Source organism: Lepisosteus platostomus, chromosome 19, assembly GCF_059453375.1.
Source record: "Lepisosteus platostomus isolate fLepPlt1 chromosome 19, fLepPlt1.hap1, whole genome shotgun sequence".
NCBI classification, from domain to species: domain Eukaryota; kingdom Metazoa; phylum Chordata; class Actinopteri; order Semionotiformes; family Lepisosteidae; genus Lepisosteus; species Lepisosteus platostomus.
Genome location: NC_142629.1, coordinates 1,207,315 through 1,227,160, shown reverse-complemented (window position 1 = coordinate 1,227,160; position 19,846 = coordinate 1,207,315). Strand labels below are relative to the sequence as shown.

Sequence of the window (19,846 nt, the reverse complement as noted above, 5' to 3'; positions counted from 1 at the left end):
CCGCGGGCGGGGGGAGGGTCTCAGGTGGTGGGGGGTGCCCCGCCCACTTCCGCGATACGCGGGCTCCGCGCGCGCACACAGCTGAGCTGGCTGCGAGGATATCGAGAAATCGTAGGTTCAGTTTTAACTCATTCATTTTTAATTAACCTTTGATCAAAGAGGAGAAAATAGGAGTGTGCGCAAGAGAGCCACTGCAGGAGTCGCCATTGCTAGAACCTCAGACTTTTCAACCCGTGAAACTGCATGTTTTTTTTCTGAAAACAATAGCAGTGGTTTGAAAGTCTTTTTGTGAAGAACTTCCGTTGTAGTTGTTTTGTGTCTTTTCACAACTAATGAGTTATAACCATCGTCGCAAAGCAAGCTCGGCTTCAGAAATTGTGTTTTTTTTCTTAAATATTTGTCATAAAAACGCAGAAATGTATCAAAGGAATCGATTGACAAGAGGGGCGGGGTTTCAAAGTGCCAGTTACTGTTTACTGCTAGTGTTTGTTGGTTTCTAAAATGCTTTTAAACCTCGTTTATGTTAGAGAAATATATATTTTCTATATATGTTGGAGAAAAATACACTGACAAACCACAGCCCAGGGAAAATCTGTTTATCTGTAGCCGAGAGAGTACAGTGACAACAATTTTCTGTGGTGTTTACCGTGATTCGCACCTCTCAATGAGGTGAATGCAATGGGGTTTTTATATTGTGCATGATAGTATATTCTTAAGAGTAGGAGTGCCGGATCTTTCAGTTTTATACAGCTTCTGGGGCACAGCATGTTGTGTTGTCAGCCTGGCTTTAATGGCAAAACTGACAATTCCTGCAATGCCCACAAACCAGCCTGACTTGTTTCGGGAATCCTGTTCCTTGAGCTCAATGACTGGTTGTGCTTAACTAAAACCCTATCACTCTTTCCCTGTTTCGTTAGCTGTATTATGAGATCGCACTTAGATACCCCCGTAATAATTCATTGTTTGTCTGTTATTAGCCGCGCTAGCCCTCGATAGCTCACGGTCCGGCGTGCGGGAAGGCGTCACGCGTGGATGAGCACCCGCGCCAGGGCGCGCGCCGCTCCGGGGAACCCCGCTCAGGGCTCTCGCGGGGGCGGAAGGGCGGCCGGCATGCGGCTCCTGGCGAGACTCGGGGTCCACCCGGGCGCGCTGGCCTACTCCATGACCACGCTGGGCGCCGGCATGATGAACAGCATCTTCAGCTTCTACTACGTCAAGCTGTTCCTGGACAAGTTCCAGATCTCGGAGTCGGCGTTTCACCAGGCGCAGGCGAGTGCTGACCCACGGGGCTTTTCCACGCAAGTCGCACCCCCAGAGCAGGGTAGCGTGCTGTAGCCCTTTAACCCTCGCTGACCTCGAGTTGTCTTCTTGCATGAAAAAATCAGTACTCACATATGCTGTACTGTAGGCTAGCATTGTCACCTGGCTGGTGGGGAGATGAACTCTGAGTCTGCAGTGTGAGGTCACTGCCCCTGCTCTTCAAAGCCCCGATTCAGAGTTTATAGATGTTTTCTGCTGGCGGGATCTTCAAGTCCCTGCAGGACATAAGGGGTGGAAGGTAAATGCCCTGCCAGTCCGAGCGACGAGGCACCTGCTTGAAGGAGATGAAACATCTCTGTGACCATCTCCGTTTACTACAACTAAAGGGTTTAGGAAAAAACTACTACAACTAAACAGGATTTGGAAAAACGGAACTATATATGTTTATAGTAGTATAATATGGAAGTTTTGTTTTTTAAAAAAAAAAACACTCTGTAGTTGAACAGTCTGAACCTGTAGGTTAATTATACCATGGGAATTTGTGCCTGGGGGTTCTGAACAAGGAAAGAGAGAACACGGAGATTGAAAGTTATGAATTCATGCAACTCCTTATGTCTTCCTGGGCTGTTTCCTGCTTTAGCATTCCTTCTGCTTGTTTGTCTGTGTCTCTCTGAACATCCTGCTTGTGGCCTTCGGGAGCAGCTGATCAGATCCCTGTGGTGTCAGGTTTGTATATTCCCTAGACACAGAGGTCTGTCCGTACTCTCCCCACTGAGGAAGTGCGAGATGCTACAGATACCCTTATTCATGTAACTCTCCTCCTCCTGAGACTCGTCCCCATGAGTCTTACTGGCATGGTGGGTGTTTTGTGCCTCACGACAGCAGAGAATCGCCCTCCCATGGATTAGAAACATGACATCAAAGGTGATTAGGTTAGTTCAGTGTTGTGCTATGTAGGTCCTTAGCTGTTGGCATCCTTAAAATAGCTCCTGCGCTTTTTCAGTGAGTGCTGAGAGGATTTCATTGTGTGCTGTATCCAGGGCAGCAGAGAAGGAACACAAGGCACCTTTAGGTTAATTAACAAGCCAGGGCAGAACTTAAACTTGTTCCTCTGCCTCAGGAAACAGAGTGCGCTTTTGAGAAAATAAAGAGCACGGCATGCCAGTCTGGCCAGTCTCCTGTTCCAGAACAGTCCGCTCTTTTTTCTCAGTGCGTGTCTCCAAATGCGCATGATGAAGACCCACCCCATTCGAGTAAGAGCTGCAGGATTTAGCCGCCTGTGTACCACCTTTCCCCAGCGTAACATTTCTTAATAAAAATCACATCACAGCTCATACTGTCTAATTCCGGTCTGCTGTTCGTCCCATCAGCCCATCTACCCTCTTTGGGTGACAGGGCCTTCTCCTGCTGCATCCCAAAGCTCTGGAAATCTGTCCCTAAGGACATCCGAGAGTCACCTTCCCTGAACACTCGGATCAAGACTCAAAGCCTTCTTCAGAAGGGCTTTTATTGAACTGGCTCTCTGTCTGCCCTTTTGCTTCCCAGTTGTATTCCAAACCCTTAGTGCAGTTGTGTAATTCTGCACATTGAGAAGCCACTTTTAAAGGTGCTATACAGTATAAAGTTTATTGTTATTATTATCACTAGATGAAGACTCATAGTTATTGTGGATTCTGCTGTGTTTTCTGAAGAGGGCGAGGGAACTGAGAGGGGATGGTCTGGCCCATCTCGTTGGTCTGAGTGTGAGTAATGTAGTGACTGACTCTCCTCCTGCGCGCAGCTTGACGTGTCCCTTCCTCGTCCCGTGCGCTCTGCTGCAGGTGATCTACATGGTCTGGAACGCCGTGAACGACCCCCTGTTCGGTTACGTCCAGGACAACTCCGGGGTGCCCTGCTGCTCCCGCCGCCGGCTGGCCGTCCTGTATGGGGCGCCCTTCTACGCCCTGGCCTTCCTGCTGGCCTGGTTCCCGTGGCGCCCCTACGCGGCGGGGGACTGGCTGAGCGGTGTGCACCTGATCGTGGCGCTGTGTGCCTTTGACGGCATGCTGACCTTCGTGCTCCTGGCCCAGTGCGCCCTCTTTGCCGAAATATCTGTCCAGCACGAGAGCAGGCTGAAGCTCATCAAGTACAACCAGGTGGCGTCCCTGCTGGGCTCCTCCAGCGTGCTGTTCTGTGGGCTGATGTCTGGGAACATGGATAACTTCCCTGCGTTCCAGGCCTTCACCGTCGCAGCCGCGGCGCTGGCGTGCGGCTGCATGCTCTACACGGGCCTCCACAGCGAGAGCCGCTACGCGGGGCGGGGGGGCCAAGCGGAGGAGCAGCCTCCGGGGGGCGCCGCCCTGTCCCTGGCCTCGGTCTGCTCCCTGACCTGGCAGATCCTGAACCAGAGGGACTTCCAGCTCTTCGTGACCATGAACTTCTTCCAGGTCTTCATGGTGGCGTTCTGCAACAACTTCACCATGATCTTTGCGGAGCACCTCATTCCCAGGGAGGTCTTGCCCTCGCTGGCCAAGAGCATCATGTATGGAGTCGGCTTCATCTGCCCACAGGTACCGCAGACCAGCGCTTGGTTACGGGCATCGGGAACTGGGGGATATTTTGACTGGTCAGGGGGGCATGCAGTCATACAAGACAGTTTTCCTGATGAAAAGCACTATTACTGTGGTGCAAATCCAAAATCAAAACTTCATGCTATACCCTATTACTCTACCCTATACCCTTATTCCTGGCCTATCCCCTAATTCTACATTGTCCATGTGTAGATGTAATATAGCCTCCCTTACCAACCCATATGCCCCAGCCTTCAAAACCGTCTGCCTGAGTTCTCTGTGCCCTGGGCCGCAGTGCTTCTCCTTCTAAGCCCCGTGTGTTTTCAGGTGCTGGTCCTGGGCTGTCAGCGCCTGCTGCGCACACTGGGTTACTACAGGCTCGTCTTGTTCACCTTCTACCTGGAGGTGGGAGCCGGCGCTGTCATGCTGCTGCTGGGCTCGCAGCACTACTACGTGTTGGCCCTGTTCCTAACGGGAAACATGTGAGTGGCGCGGCTTATGCAGCCTCATACAGAGAGCCCCCCACAGGTAGGACGCCATGTGGATCCCCCATGTAGGACGCCATGTGGAGGGCCCAGTGAGACTCCCACATGCAGGGGTGCAAGGTTAACAACAATGTTGCATTGACCATGCTGCTTGAAGCCAACAGACTGTTGCAATGTCCTGTGTTCTAGCAATATTGCTTTTTTTTCAGGGTGTTGGTTCAGGCTGCTTTTAGCCTCTTCAACTTGCCTTTGGCCGACATCATTGACGCCGACTTTAACAAGCACAAACGCAGGTAAACCTCTTCCCTTTCCCCAGACACATTTTCTGCTCCTCTGTGTCCAGCAGAGTGAAGATCGGAGCCTGAACCCATCATTGCTGGGTTCAGACAATTGAGGAGTCTGATTACTGAAGCTGAGGTTAGATTGAAGAAACCTCAAGAGCCAAAAACATTTGCATTTTATTCCTTTTAATTCTCAAGCATGGGTTTAACACCTCCAGTGTGCTTTAGAGGTTTAACTCACAAATGTCTTATGTGTTCCGAGAAATTAAATCTCTCTTAGGCCTTTAAATGAAAAGATCCAAACTGTGGAGGCCGGTGCTTTTGGCATGTCATAGAGTATTTTTTATTCATTTAATGATGTCATTTTTTGTGTTTTAAATTAGAAACATAATTTAAAACGGCCTGCCAAAGTTGGCATGGCAGACCACTCCATACAATATCTGTGCAGGGCAAGGTCATCCAGAAACAAGAGCATAGGCATCAAAGGTGTCAGAGCTTTTGTTACTTCAGAGTCAATAAAAACATGGCTTTGTAAATGAAGCTTCCCAACAGAGGAGCAAATACTAGAATTTGTCAAATCACTTCAATTGTGGAAATTGAAGTGATTTGACAAATTCTAGTATTTGCTAGAATTTACATGAATGGTATATATTCACAATATAGGTTGTAGATTTATAACAGATATAGGATATAACAGGATGTACAGTTTTACATTATTGGGATGCTTGATAGTGTTGCACATTGTCTCACTAATTCCAAGCACTACTGCCGGGGCCAGTAGGAGCTGGATCTCTCCGTGTGTGACACGTGTTGGTTCTGTCTCTGCCGGGCCCAGCTCTCCGCTGTCCTCCATGGTGTTCGGTACCAACGCTTTCTTCACCAAGCCTGCCCAGTCCCTGGCGCCCATGGTGGTGGTCACCATTCTCAACCAGTTTGGCTACAAGGAGCTGAAGGAGGCGGGCGCGGCTGTGGACCCCAGGTACTGTACAACAGCTGCAGCCTCCCAGAGACCTTTGAGCCCGTGTGATTTGGACCTTCTGGAGCAACGAGCAGTCCCTATCTTTTTATGGCCAGCAGCCTTTGGACAGTGCGTTAATCAGCTGTTTTATAAAGGCTGTAGTTGTTATGTAACTGGGGGAGCGATTGTCCTGAAGAGAAGCCAGTGTCCTGTGTGGAGTGCCAGCCAGAGCTCGGGCTCGGTGTCTTTGCGCAATCCTTCCGTTGATGGTGCACACGTGACGCTGCCGTTCCTGCAGGCCACTCAAGGACATGTCCTCGCCTCCTGCTTCCCTTAAATAAAGAAGCAGAACTGAAAAAATATAGAAGTTGGTGGCGGTCTGCAGCAGGGAGGTTATATTCGAAAGTAAGAATCCAGTGTCTTGATTCTTCTTTCAGTAAACGCAGCCTCTCGTCCCTTTTGTATATCTTCATTTTCCTTCAGTGTTCTAAGCAGTGCTGGGGGAATGGCGGGTCTCTGGAGCTTGGCGTGCTGGGGCTTTGTCTGGGCAGCGTGTGACTGGTGCATTTTCACTGCGCATATGAAATCTTACGCCATGCGAGTGGCCTTTTTTTTCCAGAGGCAGACAGGCAGTGGGATTGTGCAGTGTCTCTCCTTAAGACGCCATCCGAGCTTAATTTGACGGAGTCAGGGTTATACCGAAATTAAAAATAAAGCCCGCAGATGCGCACAGAATTTGAAAGCTCCACGAGAGACGTTGCAGAAGACATTTTCTGTCGGAGGGAGCCAGGACAGCCGCCCCCCATCTGTCTCGGCAGCAGGGAGCTCTGAGATGTGTGGCAGTGTGACAGCTCCCACCAAAACAGGATTCTGCCTGCTCTCTCTCAGCCAGGCACTGTCTGAATCTGCACATGCCCCAGTCCTTCCCCAATCTTAATGCCTCTTTTCCAATGCATTGCTTTTTTTCATGGCAAGTCGAAAGGGAATTATTCTTTTCCCAAGTGCACATGAACAAGAAACTGGCAGGCAGATTTATAGAAGACTGCGTGTTCATTTAAAATAAGATCCACACCACTGCGCTGAGAGAGCTGAGCAGGCTCGAAACAAAGCAGTAGAATTGTCGGTATGACGCGTTCAGCAAAGGTGAAAGTGACAATCTGTCTTGCCTGTTAATTATTGCACCGCAGCACTTTATAAGGGAATAATTCCTTGCCAGCTCACGACTCTTAAGACATGATGGCGTGCTGCCCGAGACATTTAAGAACACAATGCAGTCTGGAGAGCGTCCCGTGTTCGGAATTGCTTACGTGCCCCCTCTCGTGGCCAGAAATGTGTACTGCTATATTTCTCATAGTGGTTCCGCACAAGGGAAATCTTTGGGGTTCATTTCGGGTTTTTATTTCTTTCCCAACTTAATTACTTAACTGAGCCAGTTAATGGCAAATAATAATGTCAAATTGGATGTCTATTCTATTCCCCATGGACTAAATCATTCTCCTAAATCCAGTCAGAAGCAGTGCACAAAGACCAGCACTGCTTACTTCACTGTTCTATAAAGGTTTTTGAACATAAGAATGTGAGGTGTAAGACCCACCTGTCCCATTTAGTGAAGTTTGTAAAGCAAAGTAATTTACATTTTCATTGGTGTATTCTATGTCACCCTCAATTATATTTATACAAACAGACAGTTTAGAAGATAGAGATATTGTTTTTGATAATCCCAGTAAGTTACAGACTGCCAGACAGGATATTATGCGGGCAGCCCTGTTGGAATAGATTAGAAATCCCTCCTGCTACAAACAAACATTAGCAGTGGACCCCTCTGCGGCTGTGCTTAAGTCCCCTTGAGGTGCTTGCCCTGTGCTTTTATTTCTGAAACTTTTGCAGAACCGTAAAGAGTTGTTACGCGTGTCGACGATTCTGAAGTAGATTACTGCAGCCCTGTGGGCGGGGAAACTCCTTGATCCCCGTGCACAACCGTTCTAGATTCGGATCTTCTTTCCTGTGTCACTTTTGTTTCTGTAGATATCTGGAATGTTTGCAGTGCTGATTGTTTCATTAGAAAGTGTGCCGACGGACATGTCTCATGTGTCCCGCGTGGTACTTTTCATGCTGCGAAAAACCTGACCCCGCTGGAATGACCAATAAGGCCCAGTGAGCAGTACGTGTTCAGCTCCAGTTGTTGGGAGTGAACAGGCCGCCTCACTTGAAAACCCTGGATCGTTGGCGTGCTGTTTCACACCCCTCTGTTCTGTCTCATCCAGTTCTCTGCAGGCTCTCCACGGCGCCATGTTCTACCTGGTCTGCCTGGTGCCGATGTTCGTTGCCGCCTTGCAGATCGCAGCCTGGACTCCATTCTCCATCAGAGAGAGCCACACGCTGGACGCTAAATACCTTGAGACTTAGGGAGCCACAGCCTTTGACGAAGGAAGGAGGAGGCGTGTGCAATCACATGAGGTCAATGGACGACACCCAGCTTCGAACTGGTGTCCCTGTACACGCCGTTTCCTCTTTTCTCACGGGTGTGTAATAGGACAGGCGGGAGCCGTCTCCCCCTGGACTGCCATATTAAAAAAAAAACTGGTGAAAATGGTATTGCTAAGGTGGCATATCTGGGATTTCTGATCAGCAGAAGCTCGACGTTGATGGATTGGGCTCCTCTAATGAAAGTAATGCAGTGTGTAGCATACCATAAGAATGTACAAAACGTTACAGAAGCCTAGAGGCTGTTGGGTCCGTCTAGCCATTTTGATAGTAGCTAACTGATCTGAAGATCTCTTCCAGCTGTTTCTTGGAAGAAGTCAGGGTACTGGCTTCAACAAGATGGCTGGGGTGGCTGGCACCACACTCCTACAACCCTTTGAGTAAAGAAGTGATGCCTGTTCTAATTGGAGGATCATGTCTACCCACTTCTTGAGAGGTGCCAGGGTACCGGCCTCAACAGCACAGCTGGCTGGCCTGTTCCAGACTCCCACCACCTTTTGGGTAAAGAGGTGGCTCCTGTTCTCTGTTTTAAACTAGTTTGCACAGCTTCCACTTGCCTGCTCTGCTTGGTGACTGCTGGGGAATGCTTTGTCGATGCCCTTGAGGATTCTGAATGCTGGTGTCTGGTCCCATCGTGTCCCCATGAACTCTGTGGGCTGTGTGGCACTAAAGCACAAGAAGCCTGTGGAAGAGTCAAGTGCTTCTCCACACAGCTCTTGACTGCGCGGTCACAAGCAGCCTGTCCTCCAGTAGTTTTGAGGGCTGTGGCTGCACCTGCACTGTGTCCCTGCTGGGGGGGGGCGCGCAGTCGTGGCCGGGCCCCAGGTTACAGAGTCGTCTCGAGCGAACGAACAGTGAGACCAGTGTGTCGAGCGAGGCCAGGGGCAGCGGATCAGCGCTCAGCAGTGTGTGAAGAGCAGGGAGCCATGCGATCCCTGAGAAAAACACCAGCCAGGAGAAACAGCCAAGCAGTCCGGTGCCGTGAAAGCAACCTCTGGGAAAGGAAACGACTCAAAACCAAGAATGGAGCAGTGAGAGATGCCATTGAAGAACCTGTTTAAAAAGGGGAAAAAAGAGCTGCTTTGAATACAGAACATCGCATTGCCTGACAAATTCACACAGCACTGCATCATTACAGAGTTATTGTATTACAAATAATAGATAAATATTCATTTTATTTGCAGTATAATTGCAGAAAATAGGGGTAAACTTTTAAGAACTTGATTAGATTTTATGATAACCTTCCATTCCTTTGTACCAAGTAAGGACAATAACATGAATTCTAGTGTTCATTCTGTGAGCTGTGAATACATGCAGAAGACATATACGTATATTCATTATGAATTCTGCAGGAAATGTTTAATTTTGTGTCGCTCGCTATATAATTGCCTTGGGATTTTGGGAGCTAACCTGCAGTGGGGGCTGCAGAAAATATTTAATACCATTTAATTAAAAAGAAACACACAGACGTTGGTGGCATAAGATGACCACCAAAATGTAAGATCCTGACGAGACAAACTCGGGTGGAGTTTTGGAGGCCCAGCCTGCTTTGCGTGTGTAGTGTGTGCAATGAGGAGTTACAAGGTGTAGGTTTATCACAGAGAAAAACAACGTGTTCTGCAACACCACAGGGGGGCTCATTGTAGTCATTGCAGCGCGATCATTACATTGTACTGTATTCTCCTGCCCACTATGCTTCATATTTTTAAAGCCGTAATCTTAATTCGGGGTTGAGATTTTCAGTGTAATACGGCTTGAAATAAAACAAGATAAACGTGACCGGTATATACCTGTACTAACCCGAAGCCGGATGTTCCTCTTACTACCTCTGTCGGTGAAAGTCTATGTTAAATACAGTTTGTTGTTGGGGCTGCTGTACAAAGGTCATTCTGCAATCAAACCAATACTCCTGCAGAAATGATAGAAGTATAACTCATGAAATGGACAATAAAAAGCATTTATTTACTGTTTTTTAGCCGTAAGTGTTTCATGGTTTTGTATTTTAATTGTATTCATGAATGTTTGAAAGATTTAAAAATAAAATTCTATAAAAAAACTCGATCTGAAATGACGCTTTCGGTTCTAGGATTCGTGGAAACGTGATTTAATTACATGTGATTTAATGGGAACTGAATTATTTAGGTCTTTATTAATATTGTAAAGATGTAGGAACGCAATCTATTCAAGTCGAAGTTTTTGTCAAGTGAAATTAAATCTCCAGTTATAACATGAACATACCTAAGTGGTAGTAATTAAAATGCCATCTGAGACTAAACTTGTTTATTCTTTAAATGCTGTTCTGCAAAAACAAAATCGCTGAAAATGCGTGCAAAACGTTTAATGCTCATGCAGTGAGTGCATAAGACTCGAAACTTTAAAGGGTGGGGACGCAATTAAGTGTGACACAGGAAGTAAACGTGGAACAGATTCACCGGCTTACTTGTTGAAAGAAGGTTTATTCGAGCAAGTTAGTTTACGGTTGAAGTGGAGGGTCCAGTAACAACATGTCACCTTTCAAAGCCAACAGCATGTACAGGTCGGTACGCTTTGCTTGCTCGGAAGGTCTGGCAGGAGTCGAGGACTCTAGTTTTTGAGTCTCGGTCTGCTTTCTGTCTGCAGATGAGGCGGCTGCTGTTTGCGGTCTGGGTGCTCTTTTACTTCGTCTCGCTGCTGGTTATACGGGAAATGTGGACCGGGAGATACCTGAGGAGTCCACTGGCCAGGGCGCTGCTGGTCAACATGGCCAGCGAAACGGGACCGCACGGCTCTCAGGAGGTACCGGGGTGACAGTGGGCTACATGTGGGGCTGGGGACGGGGGCAGAGACTTGTTTGCTAATTTAAGCAAATTAAGCTTAAGCTTTGCGTGAAGTTGTGCATGTTGTTGTACTTTTGTTTTCCTTAGTTTATCCACACCCTGGGCGTTTCCTTGTAAAGTTTCATTTTACTCCTATTTTTTTTGGCTTTTATTTTAACAGTAGATGCCAGTAGGGCGGCGTTGGGCTTCAACCAGTGTTGTTGGCAGATTTTTAAATCGCCCCCTTGAGCAGGTTTGAGAGGGATTGGGAATGTAGGAGTTGCAGTGATTCATTATATATTCATTATTATGCATTAATTGGAAGAAAGTGTTCGAATGAGCAGACTGAGGGAGGCTCAACCACCAAGTGTGGTTGAATGTTTACACCTCTCCTCCAAACGCAAAAGACAAGCCTTGCGTTACGGGCAGTAATGAGACTGAAGCCTGGCTGTGAGGCCTGTGCATGTGTCACCCATGGGGACTTCTGAAAAGTCGTGATTTTTCAGGCTCTTCAGGAGGCTTCATCAGGCCACAGGACCTGTTCACAAGGGTCATGCCAGGTGCCAAATAAGGCACACCGGCAGTAATTTCAAATCTTGCAAGTGTTAAAACCCGCAGGGTTTCATGCTTGACGTGTTTCCTCGGCTCCAGCTGCACTGGTGCTGGGAAGCGAGGCAGACGCAGTGACCCGAGCTGTTGCTCTCCGAGACCCGCAGGCTGGGTTCTGGGGTGTCGTGCCCGGCACGAGAGTGGGCCCTGTGAGAGCCGGCGTCGTGTTGGTGATGTCCGGGCCCGGCTGTCTCCGCAGTGGTACCGGTGCTGCCCGGAGCTGCTGGGCGAGCCCCTCCGGCCCGCCTTCGTTCAGAGCCGCCTGGACGAGGACACGCGCGCCTTCCTGAGCCGCAGCGAGGAGAAGTCCAGCTGGCTCCTGATGCAGCTCTACCACTCCTTCATGTCCACCCTCTTCAGCCCCTTCCTCTCCCGCACCTCCATCAACGGGTACGTCTGCCCTCCCGCCAGCCGGGCTTCTGTCTCCCCCCCATCTCCCTGTCGCCCTCCTGGCCAGGCGCTGCGGTTGTGGTGACCCCACACGCGGTGTCTGTGCTGGGCTGAGGGCTCCAATGCTGTGAAGCTGCCGTGTGTAGGATCATGTCTGCACGCCCCCTCTCCCCCCGGCCATGCCCACCCTGCCCGGCTCGCTGTCTCCTCGCCGTTAAGGACGTGAGAAAGGCCTCTAGACGAGAGGATCCCCTCTAGCCCTCCCAGAGGACCCACAATCTCGCCAGCTTGAGCCGTGTGGCTCGTTACACCCCCCCTCCCCCTCCCCCCCCTCCACCTCCCCTGGGGTGAAGAAGTGCCTCCCGCTCCGTTTCAGTTCAATCCAACCAGCTTTATTGGCACGACCGATGAATGACAGTGTCGCCAGACCGGACACGATCGGCACAGACCTTTTTACGACACGAACGCATCGCAGGGCATTTTCATACAACACAATCAGCACACAGCTTTGTTGAGGTATCAGGTCCCCTTGCAGTCTTCTCTGGTCAAGACTGCAGAGGTTCAGCTCGTCTCTCTCGCTCTCTCTCGCTCTCTCTCGCTCTCTCTCGCTCTCTCTCGCTCTCTCTCGCTCTCTCTCGCTGGCCAGGTTCCTGGGCCGCGGCTCCATGTTTGTGTTCTCCGCCGAGCAGTTCCGCAGCCTCCTCCGGATCCCCCCGGAGTGGAGGGCCCGCAGGCTGCTGGACCTGGGGGCGGGGGACGGTGGGGTCACCGAGGTCATGAGCCCCCACTTCCAGGAGGTCTACGCCACCGAGGTGTCGGCCCCCATGGCCTGGCAGCTGCAGCGGAGGAACTACACGTAAGAGCAGGTGGCCGTCCGCGCGGCGGCTCGGGCTGTGGTCGGCCGTGAGGCGAGCAGTGGGAGGAGCTGGTTCAGGAACAGAGCGGCGCAGTAACCATGCCGGGTCCCCGAGCCTCGACCCGAGCTGTACAGAGCCAGCTGGAGAGGTCCGGTGACTGAAACGGCAGCTCAGGAATAATGCAGAAAGAGATGGAAGGAAGAGGCATGTGTACACTTCAAGCTGGACTGTTGGGTGACAAGTCTATAGAGGCAGGATGTTGCTCTAACATCTCTAGGATGTTCTCTGGAAGCCTAACAACTTACTTCGCTGTACCTCCGGAGAGAGTGTGTTCTGTTTAGGAGGCTAGTTTATATGGGGAGTCCGGGTGGGGTTTTGCGTCCGTGGGCGTTGGCTACAAAGGAATAAGCAGGGGTGCCCGCCGCTCTGAAAAATTAAAAAGGAGGAACGCGAGGTATCTGCTGCTGGGCCTTGTGGGGGTGTTGCAGTCTCTCCCGCACCCTGTGCAGAGCTCTGCTCGGCCCTACGTGGACTAGAAAGAGGGCCCAGCTGATCTCTCCTGCCCCCTCCCGCAGGCTGCTGGGCATCGACGAGTGGCAGACCACGGGCTTCAGGTACGACGTGATCAGCTGCTTGAACCTGCTGGACCGCTGTGACCAGCCCCTCACCCTTCTGCGGGACGTCCGCCACGCGCTGGAGCCCGCCACGGGCAGGCTGGTGCTGGCCGCCGCGCTGCCCTTTCACCCCTCCATAGAAGTGGGTGAGTGAACGAGAGCCGGGCCTCGCCGTCTCGCTCCGTTTCCCATCATGCCTCGCCGGCGCCACCTCTTGTCTCCTTCGGTCCGTCCATTTCGGTGCTCTGCGCGTCTCCCCGCCGTCTTCCAGCACGCCCGCGCCCCTCTCCTCCTCCAGCGTGTGCTTAGCCACTTCCTCTCCTTTTAAGGCCTGTCCGCTTCCTGGGTAGAGTGGCCTTCGCTCCTCTGTAGCTTGTGTTGTGTAACAGCAGCAGATTTACAACATAACAGCACCACTCTGAGTGTTTCATTCACTGGCGTTTGGGCTCTTGATACTTGAGGGTATGCAGACCGAAATTTAAAAATCGCCGATCTATCCAGTCTGAGGTCAGTGCTGCCGGACTCCAGCCTGTGTGTCGGGGGGGTCAGGGTCTGTCCCTGCATGATGTGAGCCGGCGGTCATGTTGCGTGTCACATGTTCTGATAAATGTCGTCCATAATTGGGGGAGTCTGAGGGTCCTCAGGCTAAAACCATTAGATAGAGAAGAGCAGACTGAGTCACAAAGCACTTTTATTTTACTAAACATGTATTAGCAGAATGTATTCCTCTGTTTGATGGGTTTTTTAATATTGCCGGACTGGATGCGTGGTGGTTTGGATAAAAGATATGTCTCTCCTCTGGCAGACCTGCAATAGCTCAGACTCTTTAGTAGTTAGAGGTGATACCACACGTTGTGTTTCCAGAAATCTTCTTTAAAAACAGAGTAATAATAATCTATGTCTAAAATAAGAGTTTCAAAATAATAATAGTAAGGGAGCAGACCTGAGGTTATCACAGAGAAAATTCTAAAACAACCTTCCTTCACACAATTCAGGCTGTGCGGTTTAGAACTTGTCTCAGGTTTGGTACAGGCCTGGCTCCAGAGACAAGAACTGAATCTATTTAGTCTTGGACAGAGAAGACTAGGAGACCATCTGATCTGGGCATTGAAATGCTCAAAGGCATTGACACAGCCAATCCAGTGGACATCTACAAAATCCAACAGTAAATCGCAAATCTCTTTACACCACTTGTGGGAGTGTGGGACTTCTTTCAGGAATCATCTGGATGAGTTTCTCTGATCAATTAGCTGCTGTCGTCTCAACTAACTCATCTGGCTGGGCGCCCTCCTCTCATTTCGAACCTTTCTTACACTCCTGTGTTTTAGGAGTGTCCTTGTCGCAGAACGCCTCTCGCAAAGAGAGGAATGTCTTGCCCGTCTTCCGTTGTGAACTCACCTGTGCCAGAGGGGGCTTTTCTTCGCTTGCACCCTTGGTGTCCCTGTGCATCTCTCCCCCCCTGTACATCTCCTGCACCACAGCACGAAAGTTGTTCCTCCAGGTGGAGTTATTCTGTGGAAATCGGAAAAAACGGACAACGTTTCTGCACGGAAGAGCTTTATCACGGAGCTTCTCCTTTCGAGACGGCGTTCAATACAGAACTGCATCCTGTAGCCGCAGGTCTGCTAACGGAGCTAAGTGAATGCAGGTGTTCTGCCCAAAGATGTAACCCTACCGGAAAGTCATGTGGGGGTTGAAAAGGAGCCATTTGCAGCTCCGTGCGTAATCGAAATGTACCTCAGGGGGTGGTGCAGTCAGGCCAGTGTCTGTTGAGAGAGGCTGTGCCAGATTGTGACTTATCTATTCTGACAAACCCGTCTCCGAGGGGCTCTTGCTATTGCGTCAGCTGGTGGTTCCCCGGAGGTGTTGAGAGAAAGGGGGTGAGCGCTGGCCGTGCACCGGGCTCCCAGCTTACCTTCCTAGAGGAGTCGTCCTTGGCCCGCCAGCAGAGAATTTTGCTTCGCCCGCCCTGGGAGGAGGGGGGAGACGAAGGAGGTTAGTCCATCAGTGATAATGCAGCGTCTGGGGTCAGTGCATCAGTAGAAGCGTCAGTATAATTTCAGATTTTATTGCATGTTACCCGGTGATGCAAAAATCAGAAATTCGCAAGGAAAAAACAGCACGCCTGGATGAGATCTCCTCGGGAACACCGGAGAGAAAACAGGGATAAAATTGCCTCTTTTTTTTTTGCGGCTTTTCCCCAAAGACATCCTTCCCGAGCAGGATCTCGGAGGGGGGAACTGACCTTCTTGTGGATCAGCAGGATGATGATCGCAAGGTTGTAGAGGAACAGGAGCACGATGACCGTGGACAGCAGCGCCTTCCCCTGCGGATTGGCGACGTGGAGTCTGCCTGTCGACGCGGGAGAGAGACACAAGGGTGTGACCGCAGCCGTGTCCCCTACAGGGGCGGCAGGGACTCCACGTGACAGTGAAAAGCTGACCGTCGGTCTGAAGCTCAGGATCTCTTTAACCCTGTGCAAGCCTTGTGGAGGAGGAGGAGGCTGGACTGACCTCTCACGAGCAGGACGGTCCCTTTCCCAGTACTCCTGGCTCCAGGTGCTGTTGATCCCGAGAAGGCGATGCCGCAGTAGTACACCCCGCTGTCGTTCGCGTGGGCAGGGCTGATGTCCAGGGAGTCCTCTTGCAGGGCGTACTTGCCGTGGGTATGGAGCTGCAGCTGCTCGTGGGAGCTCGCCCGGAACACGAACCAGTAGACGGACCGGTGCCCAGGGCAGCCGGGGGCGGTGACGGCGCAGGGGATGGTGACGGAGGAGGTGTCCTCCACCACAGACATCTCCCCCGGCTGGGAGACCTGCACGGAGCACCCGTCGGCGGGGCAGGCTTCTGAAAGACAGTCGAGATGCACGCCCTGCGTCTTTAGTTTTAGTGGATTTAAAACGGTACTTGTACAGCGGAGATGGGAGGGCAAAATAGTGTGGCGGGTTTTAGTCTGGTCTCATAGCCGACAGGTTGTGGGTTTGTGGGTTGGGGTCCCTGCTGTTGCACCTGGGTGGCAACAAATGTTGATTTGCATAAGTGGTGTTCATGAGGCTTTAATCCATTCATCAGAGATGTCTTCTATTGACCTCTGATTCATCAGGAAATTCATGCATTTGTTTAAATATTATAATGCTGAATAACTTGATTGATTAGCCATAGCATCTTTTATATATGACATTAAGTCAGTTTGTGGAAAACGTTGTTTAAAAAGTCAGGGGATCAACACTTGCGTCAGTGACTACAGGTGTAAACGTGATATATCCCCAACAGAGGAAACTGGCTGACAAAGAGGCATCTGTCTGGAAACTGGACCAAACCTCTTGTAATTTCCAGAAGGTGCAGAGCACAAGGGCTAAATTGCTTGTGACTGGATCCCACCCTTCCCCACACTCGCCCTCCCTGAGCCAGGAGACCACATTTTGAGGAGCACAGAGCTGAGCCTCTTCTGTCCCTGTTTTCAGTTTCATGCATTGAAATCAGTGGAGGCAAGGAAACGTTGTGGAACCACTGAAATATACTGGCACGCCATTAAATGGCAAGGAAAGCACACGTACCTCTAGAGGTCTTCTTTTTTTATTCTGCCACTTCAGATTAGCAAAACATAGCGTGAGCACAAGGGAGAAACAGCCGAGTCTCGTCCCCCCCGGTCCTGCTCCAGGATGACCTGTGACTTACCTTGTACAATGCACAGAGCCAGGAGGAGTCCCGCGATGCACAGTCTGTCCAGCGAGTTGCTGGAAACTCTCGCCATTATCAGTTATTGTACAATGTTCACAGCTCTTAATAGGAGGGAAACTCCTCAGGTTCGGTCCTTACAGAACATCTCGGTCATCGTGGATCAGCTGCTTCGAGTTCCATCTGGCCTTCTCTGTGCTCCTGTCCAGCTTTATATCGAGTAGACTGGGGTGAGGCTTTGTCACCTCACTGACTGTGCTGAAACTCAAGTTGGCTGTCAGGAGTTCGGTGCAGAAGGACTGAAAAGGGAAGTGAAATCAGAAGAGAGTTGCATTTTATTTTTTTTTGCATTGTGGTGAGAGCAGTTTCCCATTGCAAACGGATTGGGTCAGTAGAAGCCTCTGTTACATGTCACGTGAGCATATTCGAGTATTGCGCTCACCGTATTGTTTTCCAATATTGCGTAGCAAGAGCGAGCCAGAAGGAAATTTGGTACTTTTTGGAAAAATTGTGTAGTCAATCGCCAAACTCAACCAAACGGCCGGGCCCATGTTAACAACTTCGGCATGAATCTCGCAATTTCCCTACGGGATTAATAAAGTATTATCTATCTATCTAACAAACCGATCCTTATGGAAGAAAATCTGGCCCAGCGGATCCTGCGGTGTTGTCTTGTGTAAGAGACCAACTTGTCAGGGTCTTCGTAAATCCTAAATTACTCCGCAAACCAAACATGGTTTCACATGCGATAGAAAGTGTAGATTTTTGGTCACACCAGGGAGTTTAATTGTGCTATAAAAATGACCGTGTGGTTGTGAAACCATTATTAGCTCATAAAAAAAGAGAAGTATCTTGCGTAACGGCACTACAGACGGCAGCAGTTTTTGCCACTTTACTGAAGGAGAGCCAGAGGTGATGTCATGACCCCCGCTGCTTTGTGTCCACAGGTGGAAAGTGGGAGCGGCCTTCAGAATACTTGAAGATTAAGGGAGAAACGTGGGAGGAGCAAGTTACCTGTCTGGCCAATGAGGTATTCCAAGAGGCGGGGTTTGCTGTGGAGGCGGTGACAAGGCTGCCCTATCTCTGCGAGGGGGATATGTACAATGACTACTATGTGCTGGACGATGCTGTGTTTGTACTGAGGCCACTGGACTGACCCCTCAGCCTCTCGCACGTTACAGCAGACTCGGCCCTTTCCGTACGGTACAGGCGTTGATATCTAAGAGTCCGTTTTGGTAACCACAGAGTGGATTATTCCAGTCTGAGGACTAAGGACATCATCAGACCTGAAATCTGAGACTACAGGTGGGATTTTTGGTTTTAGGAAAAGTAGTTGTTTTTTTTTGTCTATGGGATGGGTTTGTTTTTAAAGATCTGGACTAAGGTACACGGCCTGGACCACCCTGCCAGCAGCACAGTCGGTGCTGGTAGAGCAGAAGGAAAGCCAGAGTCATGCCGACTGTCTCCTGTATCCTTGTTACAGGCGTCAGTGCAACATAAACGGCAGTGTGACATCATCACCGGGGGACGGGGTTCACCGCTAACACTGTGCAGCAAATCGACCCCCTCGCCTTCGGTACGAATAGCTGTTCATTTCAGCCAGGCGCTGTGACGTTAAGGCTTCTACATCACAAAAACAACATTCCTTTAAAAAACAGCGATCTGGAGGAACTGTAATTTTCTTTTTTTTTCCTCTGTAGTATGTGATGTATAATCATCATTGCCCAGTTTATGTCCTTAGGGTAGGCAGGTTACATAAGACCATAAACTGTTTTATTTCAACAGTAATTTTCCCCATTGTTCATTGCAGTAATACTCTACCAAACTGAGGAAACCTCCGTGGAGGTTAGCCCTCTGTTAAGACTCTTATCAGCCATACTTCTCGGTAAGGGGATAGGAGACCGAGGAAGACCAGGTTGCGGTTGTAAGTGGTGTTGGCAGACCAGTAGGTGGCGCTCTTACTTAAGAACCATTACCAGCTTCCTGCATGTAACAGGGGGTGCTCAATGTGAGGTGTAGTGACAGGAGGCAGAAATCACCAGCTAAGCGCTGCATGTAACGAGAGATGTGGAGTCACTGAAGTGTTCTTGGACTAACATTTCTTCATCATTTTATGTACTGATCCCTGCTTCCCCAGTCCTGACATGCATGGCATGTTGGTTTGATGTGTGTATACATTCCACGCTGTTCGCCGGCTCCAGACCTCCGCGACGACGGGTTTTCAAAGTGCCATCCATCTTTTTAAAGATCGGCTCGGATGCGGTCACGCATAGCGGTAAATCGCGGAGAAGGAACGGGGTGGTCGCGAGGTCTGTGATCGAGCCCCGAGGGAGGGTGGCCAGTCCTTCCGCCCGGTTGCGTGGGACCTCGGAGACGGTCACCCCTGCGCGGGCACACGGCAGTGGACTCGGGTTCCGGACCGGCGGCCGTTTCCGTGGTCCCCGCGTACACGAACAGCGAGTGTCCTCCTGCTGGCCGTTCAGGACTGCTGGTCAGGGGACATCGGCGACGGGCCTGCGCGCAGGGGGGCGTTTCACGCAGATCGGTGTGGTACCTGGCTAGTCTTCCTCTCGCCTCGGGGAACTGCAGCGCTCGTGACGACGGTGCCGGGCGATCTGATGACCCCAATATGTTTCCAGTGGAACATTACTCTGCCGAAGCCTGACCTTTGACATGTCTTATGTGGAGTGTGGGGGGCACAAAGTTTGTAATCGTTTGCTTTCATGTTAGTACAAGATCCATCACTTATTTCTGGGCTACTGTTCGCTGTGATTTTTTAAATCTCAGGGCGTTTTCTGTGCATCGTCCAGTTTTTAATCACCGCAAGAGAAGTATGGCCTGTATGAACTCTGGTGTCAATAAACACTTGTCCTCTACAGCTAGGTAT

General features: G+C 50.2%; 3 protein-coding genes across 5 annotated transcripts; 2 read left to right on the top strand and 1 right to left on the bottom strand.

Annotated features, from left to right (window-relative positions):
• Positions 1-11: 11 nt before the first annotated feature.
• mfsd13al (major facilitator superfamily domain containing 13a-like) lies at positions 12-9,458 on the top strand. The gene is made up of 7 exons (XM_088612803.1): positions 12-111; positions 978-1,269; positions 3,081-3,809; positions 4,137-4,291; positions 4,504-4,587; positions 5,411-5,554; positions 7,798-9,458. Exons 2-7 carry the CDS (start codon positions 1,033-1,035, stop codon positions 7,937-7,939), a joined length of 1,491 nt encoding a protein of 496 aa, XP_088468929.1. The 5' UTR covers positions 12-111; positions 978-1,032; the 3' UTR covers positions 7,940-9,458.
• Positions 9,459-9,852: 394 nt separating this feature from the next.
• On the top strand, positions 9,853-19,837 carry mettl9 (methyltransferase 9, His-X-His N1-histidine). 3 transcript variants are annotated; one of them, XM_088612806.1, is made up of 7 exons: positions 9,853-9,995; positions 10,637-10,792; positions 11,621-11,811; positions 12,458-12,667; positions 13,244-13,428; positions 17,907-17,989; positions 19,207-19,837. In XM_088612806.1, exons 2-7 carry the CDS (start codon positions 10,637-10,639, stop codon positions 19,519-19,521), a joined length of 1,140 nt encoding a protein of 379 aa, XP_088468932.1. In that variant the 5' UTR covers positions 9,853-9,995; the 3' UTR covers positions 19,522-19,837. The 3 variants fall into 3 exon arrangements, with proteins under 3 accessions (XP_088468932.1, XP_088468931.1, XP_088468934.1); XM_088612805.1 differs by lacking the exon at positions 9,853-9,995 and adding an exon at positions 10,396-10,553; XM_088612808.1 differs by lacking the exons at positions 9,853-9,995; positions 19,207-19,837 and adding an exon at positions 10,396-10,553 and having other exon boundaries at positions 17,907-18,747.
• On the bottom strand, positions 12,182-17,250 carry LOC148644784 (immunoglobulin superfamily member 6). The gene is made up of 6 exons (XM_088612809.1): positions 16,960-17,250; positions 15,796-16,128; positions 15,528-15,634; positions 15,198-15,251; positions 14,681-14,794; positions 12,182-13,927 (listed from the first exon to the last, which is right to left on the bottom strand). The coding sequence occupies exons 1-6, from the start codon at positions 17,033-17,035 to the stop codon at positions 13,874-13,876; spliced, it is 738 nt and encodes a 245-aa protein (XP_088468935.1). The 5' UTR covers positions 17,036-17,250; the 3' UTR covers positions 12,182-13,873.
• Positions 19,838-19,846: the final 9 nt, after the last annotated feature.

Bases quoted from the DNA above. Each gene is read 5' to 3' on its own strand.
- mfsd13al (XM_088612803.1), top strand. From the start codon at position 1,033: ATGAGCACCCGCGCCAGGGCGCGCGCCGCTCCGGGGAACCCCGCTCAG. The intron at 3,810-4,136 runs GTACCGCAGACC...GTGTGTTTTCAG, and splicing joins TCGGCTTCATCTGCCCACAG to GTGCTGGTCCTGGGCTGTCA. The intron at 5,555-7,797 runs GTACTGTACAAC...TGTCTCATCCAG, and splicing joins GGCGCGGCTGTGGACCCCAG to TTCTCTGCAGGCTCTCCACG.
- mettl9 (XM_088612806.1), top strand. From the start codon at position 10,637: ATGAGGCGGCTGCTGTTTGCGGTCTGGGTGCTCTTTTACTTCGTCTCG. The intron at 11,812-12,457 runs GTACGTCTGCCC...CTCGCTGGCCAG, and splicing joins TCCCGCACCTCCATCAACGG to GTTCCTGGGCCGCGGCTCCA. The intron at 17,990-19,206 runs GTATTCCAAGAG...ATCTTTTTAAAG, and splicing joins TTACCTGTCTGGCCAATGAG to ATCGGCTCGGATGCGGTCAC.
- LOC148644784 (XM_088612809.1), bottom strand. From the start codon at position 17,035: ATGGCGAGAGTTTCCAGCAACTCGCTGGACAGACTGTGCATCGCGGGA. The intron at 16,129-16,959 runs GTAAGTCACAGG...ACTGTCTTTCAG, and splicing joins GGCTCTGTGCATTGTACAAG to AAGCCTGCCCCGCCGACGGG. The intron at 14,795-15,197 runs GTAAGCTGGGAG...CGATTTCCACAG, and splicing joins AGGACGACTCCTCTAGGAAG to AATAACTCCACCTGGAGGAA.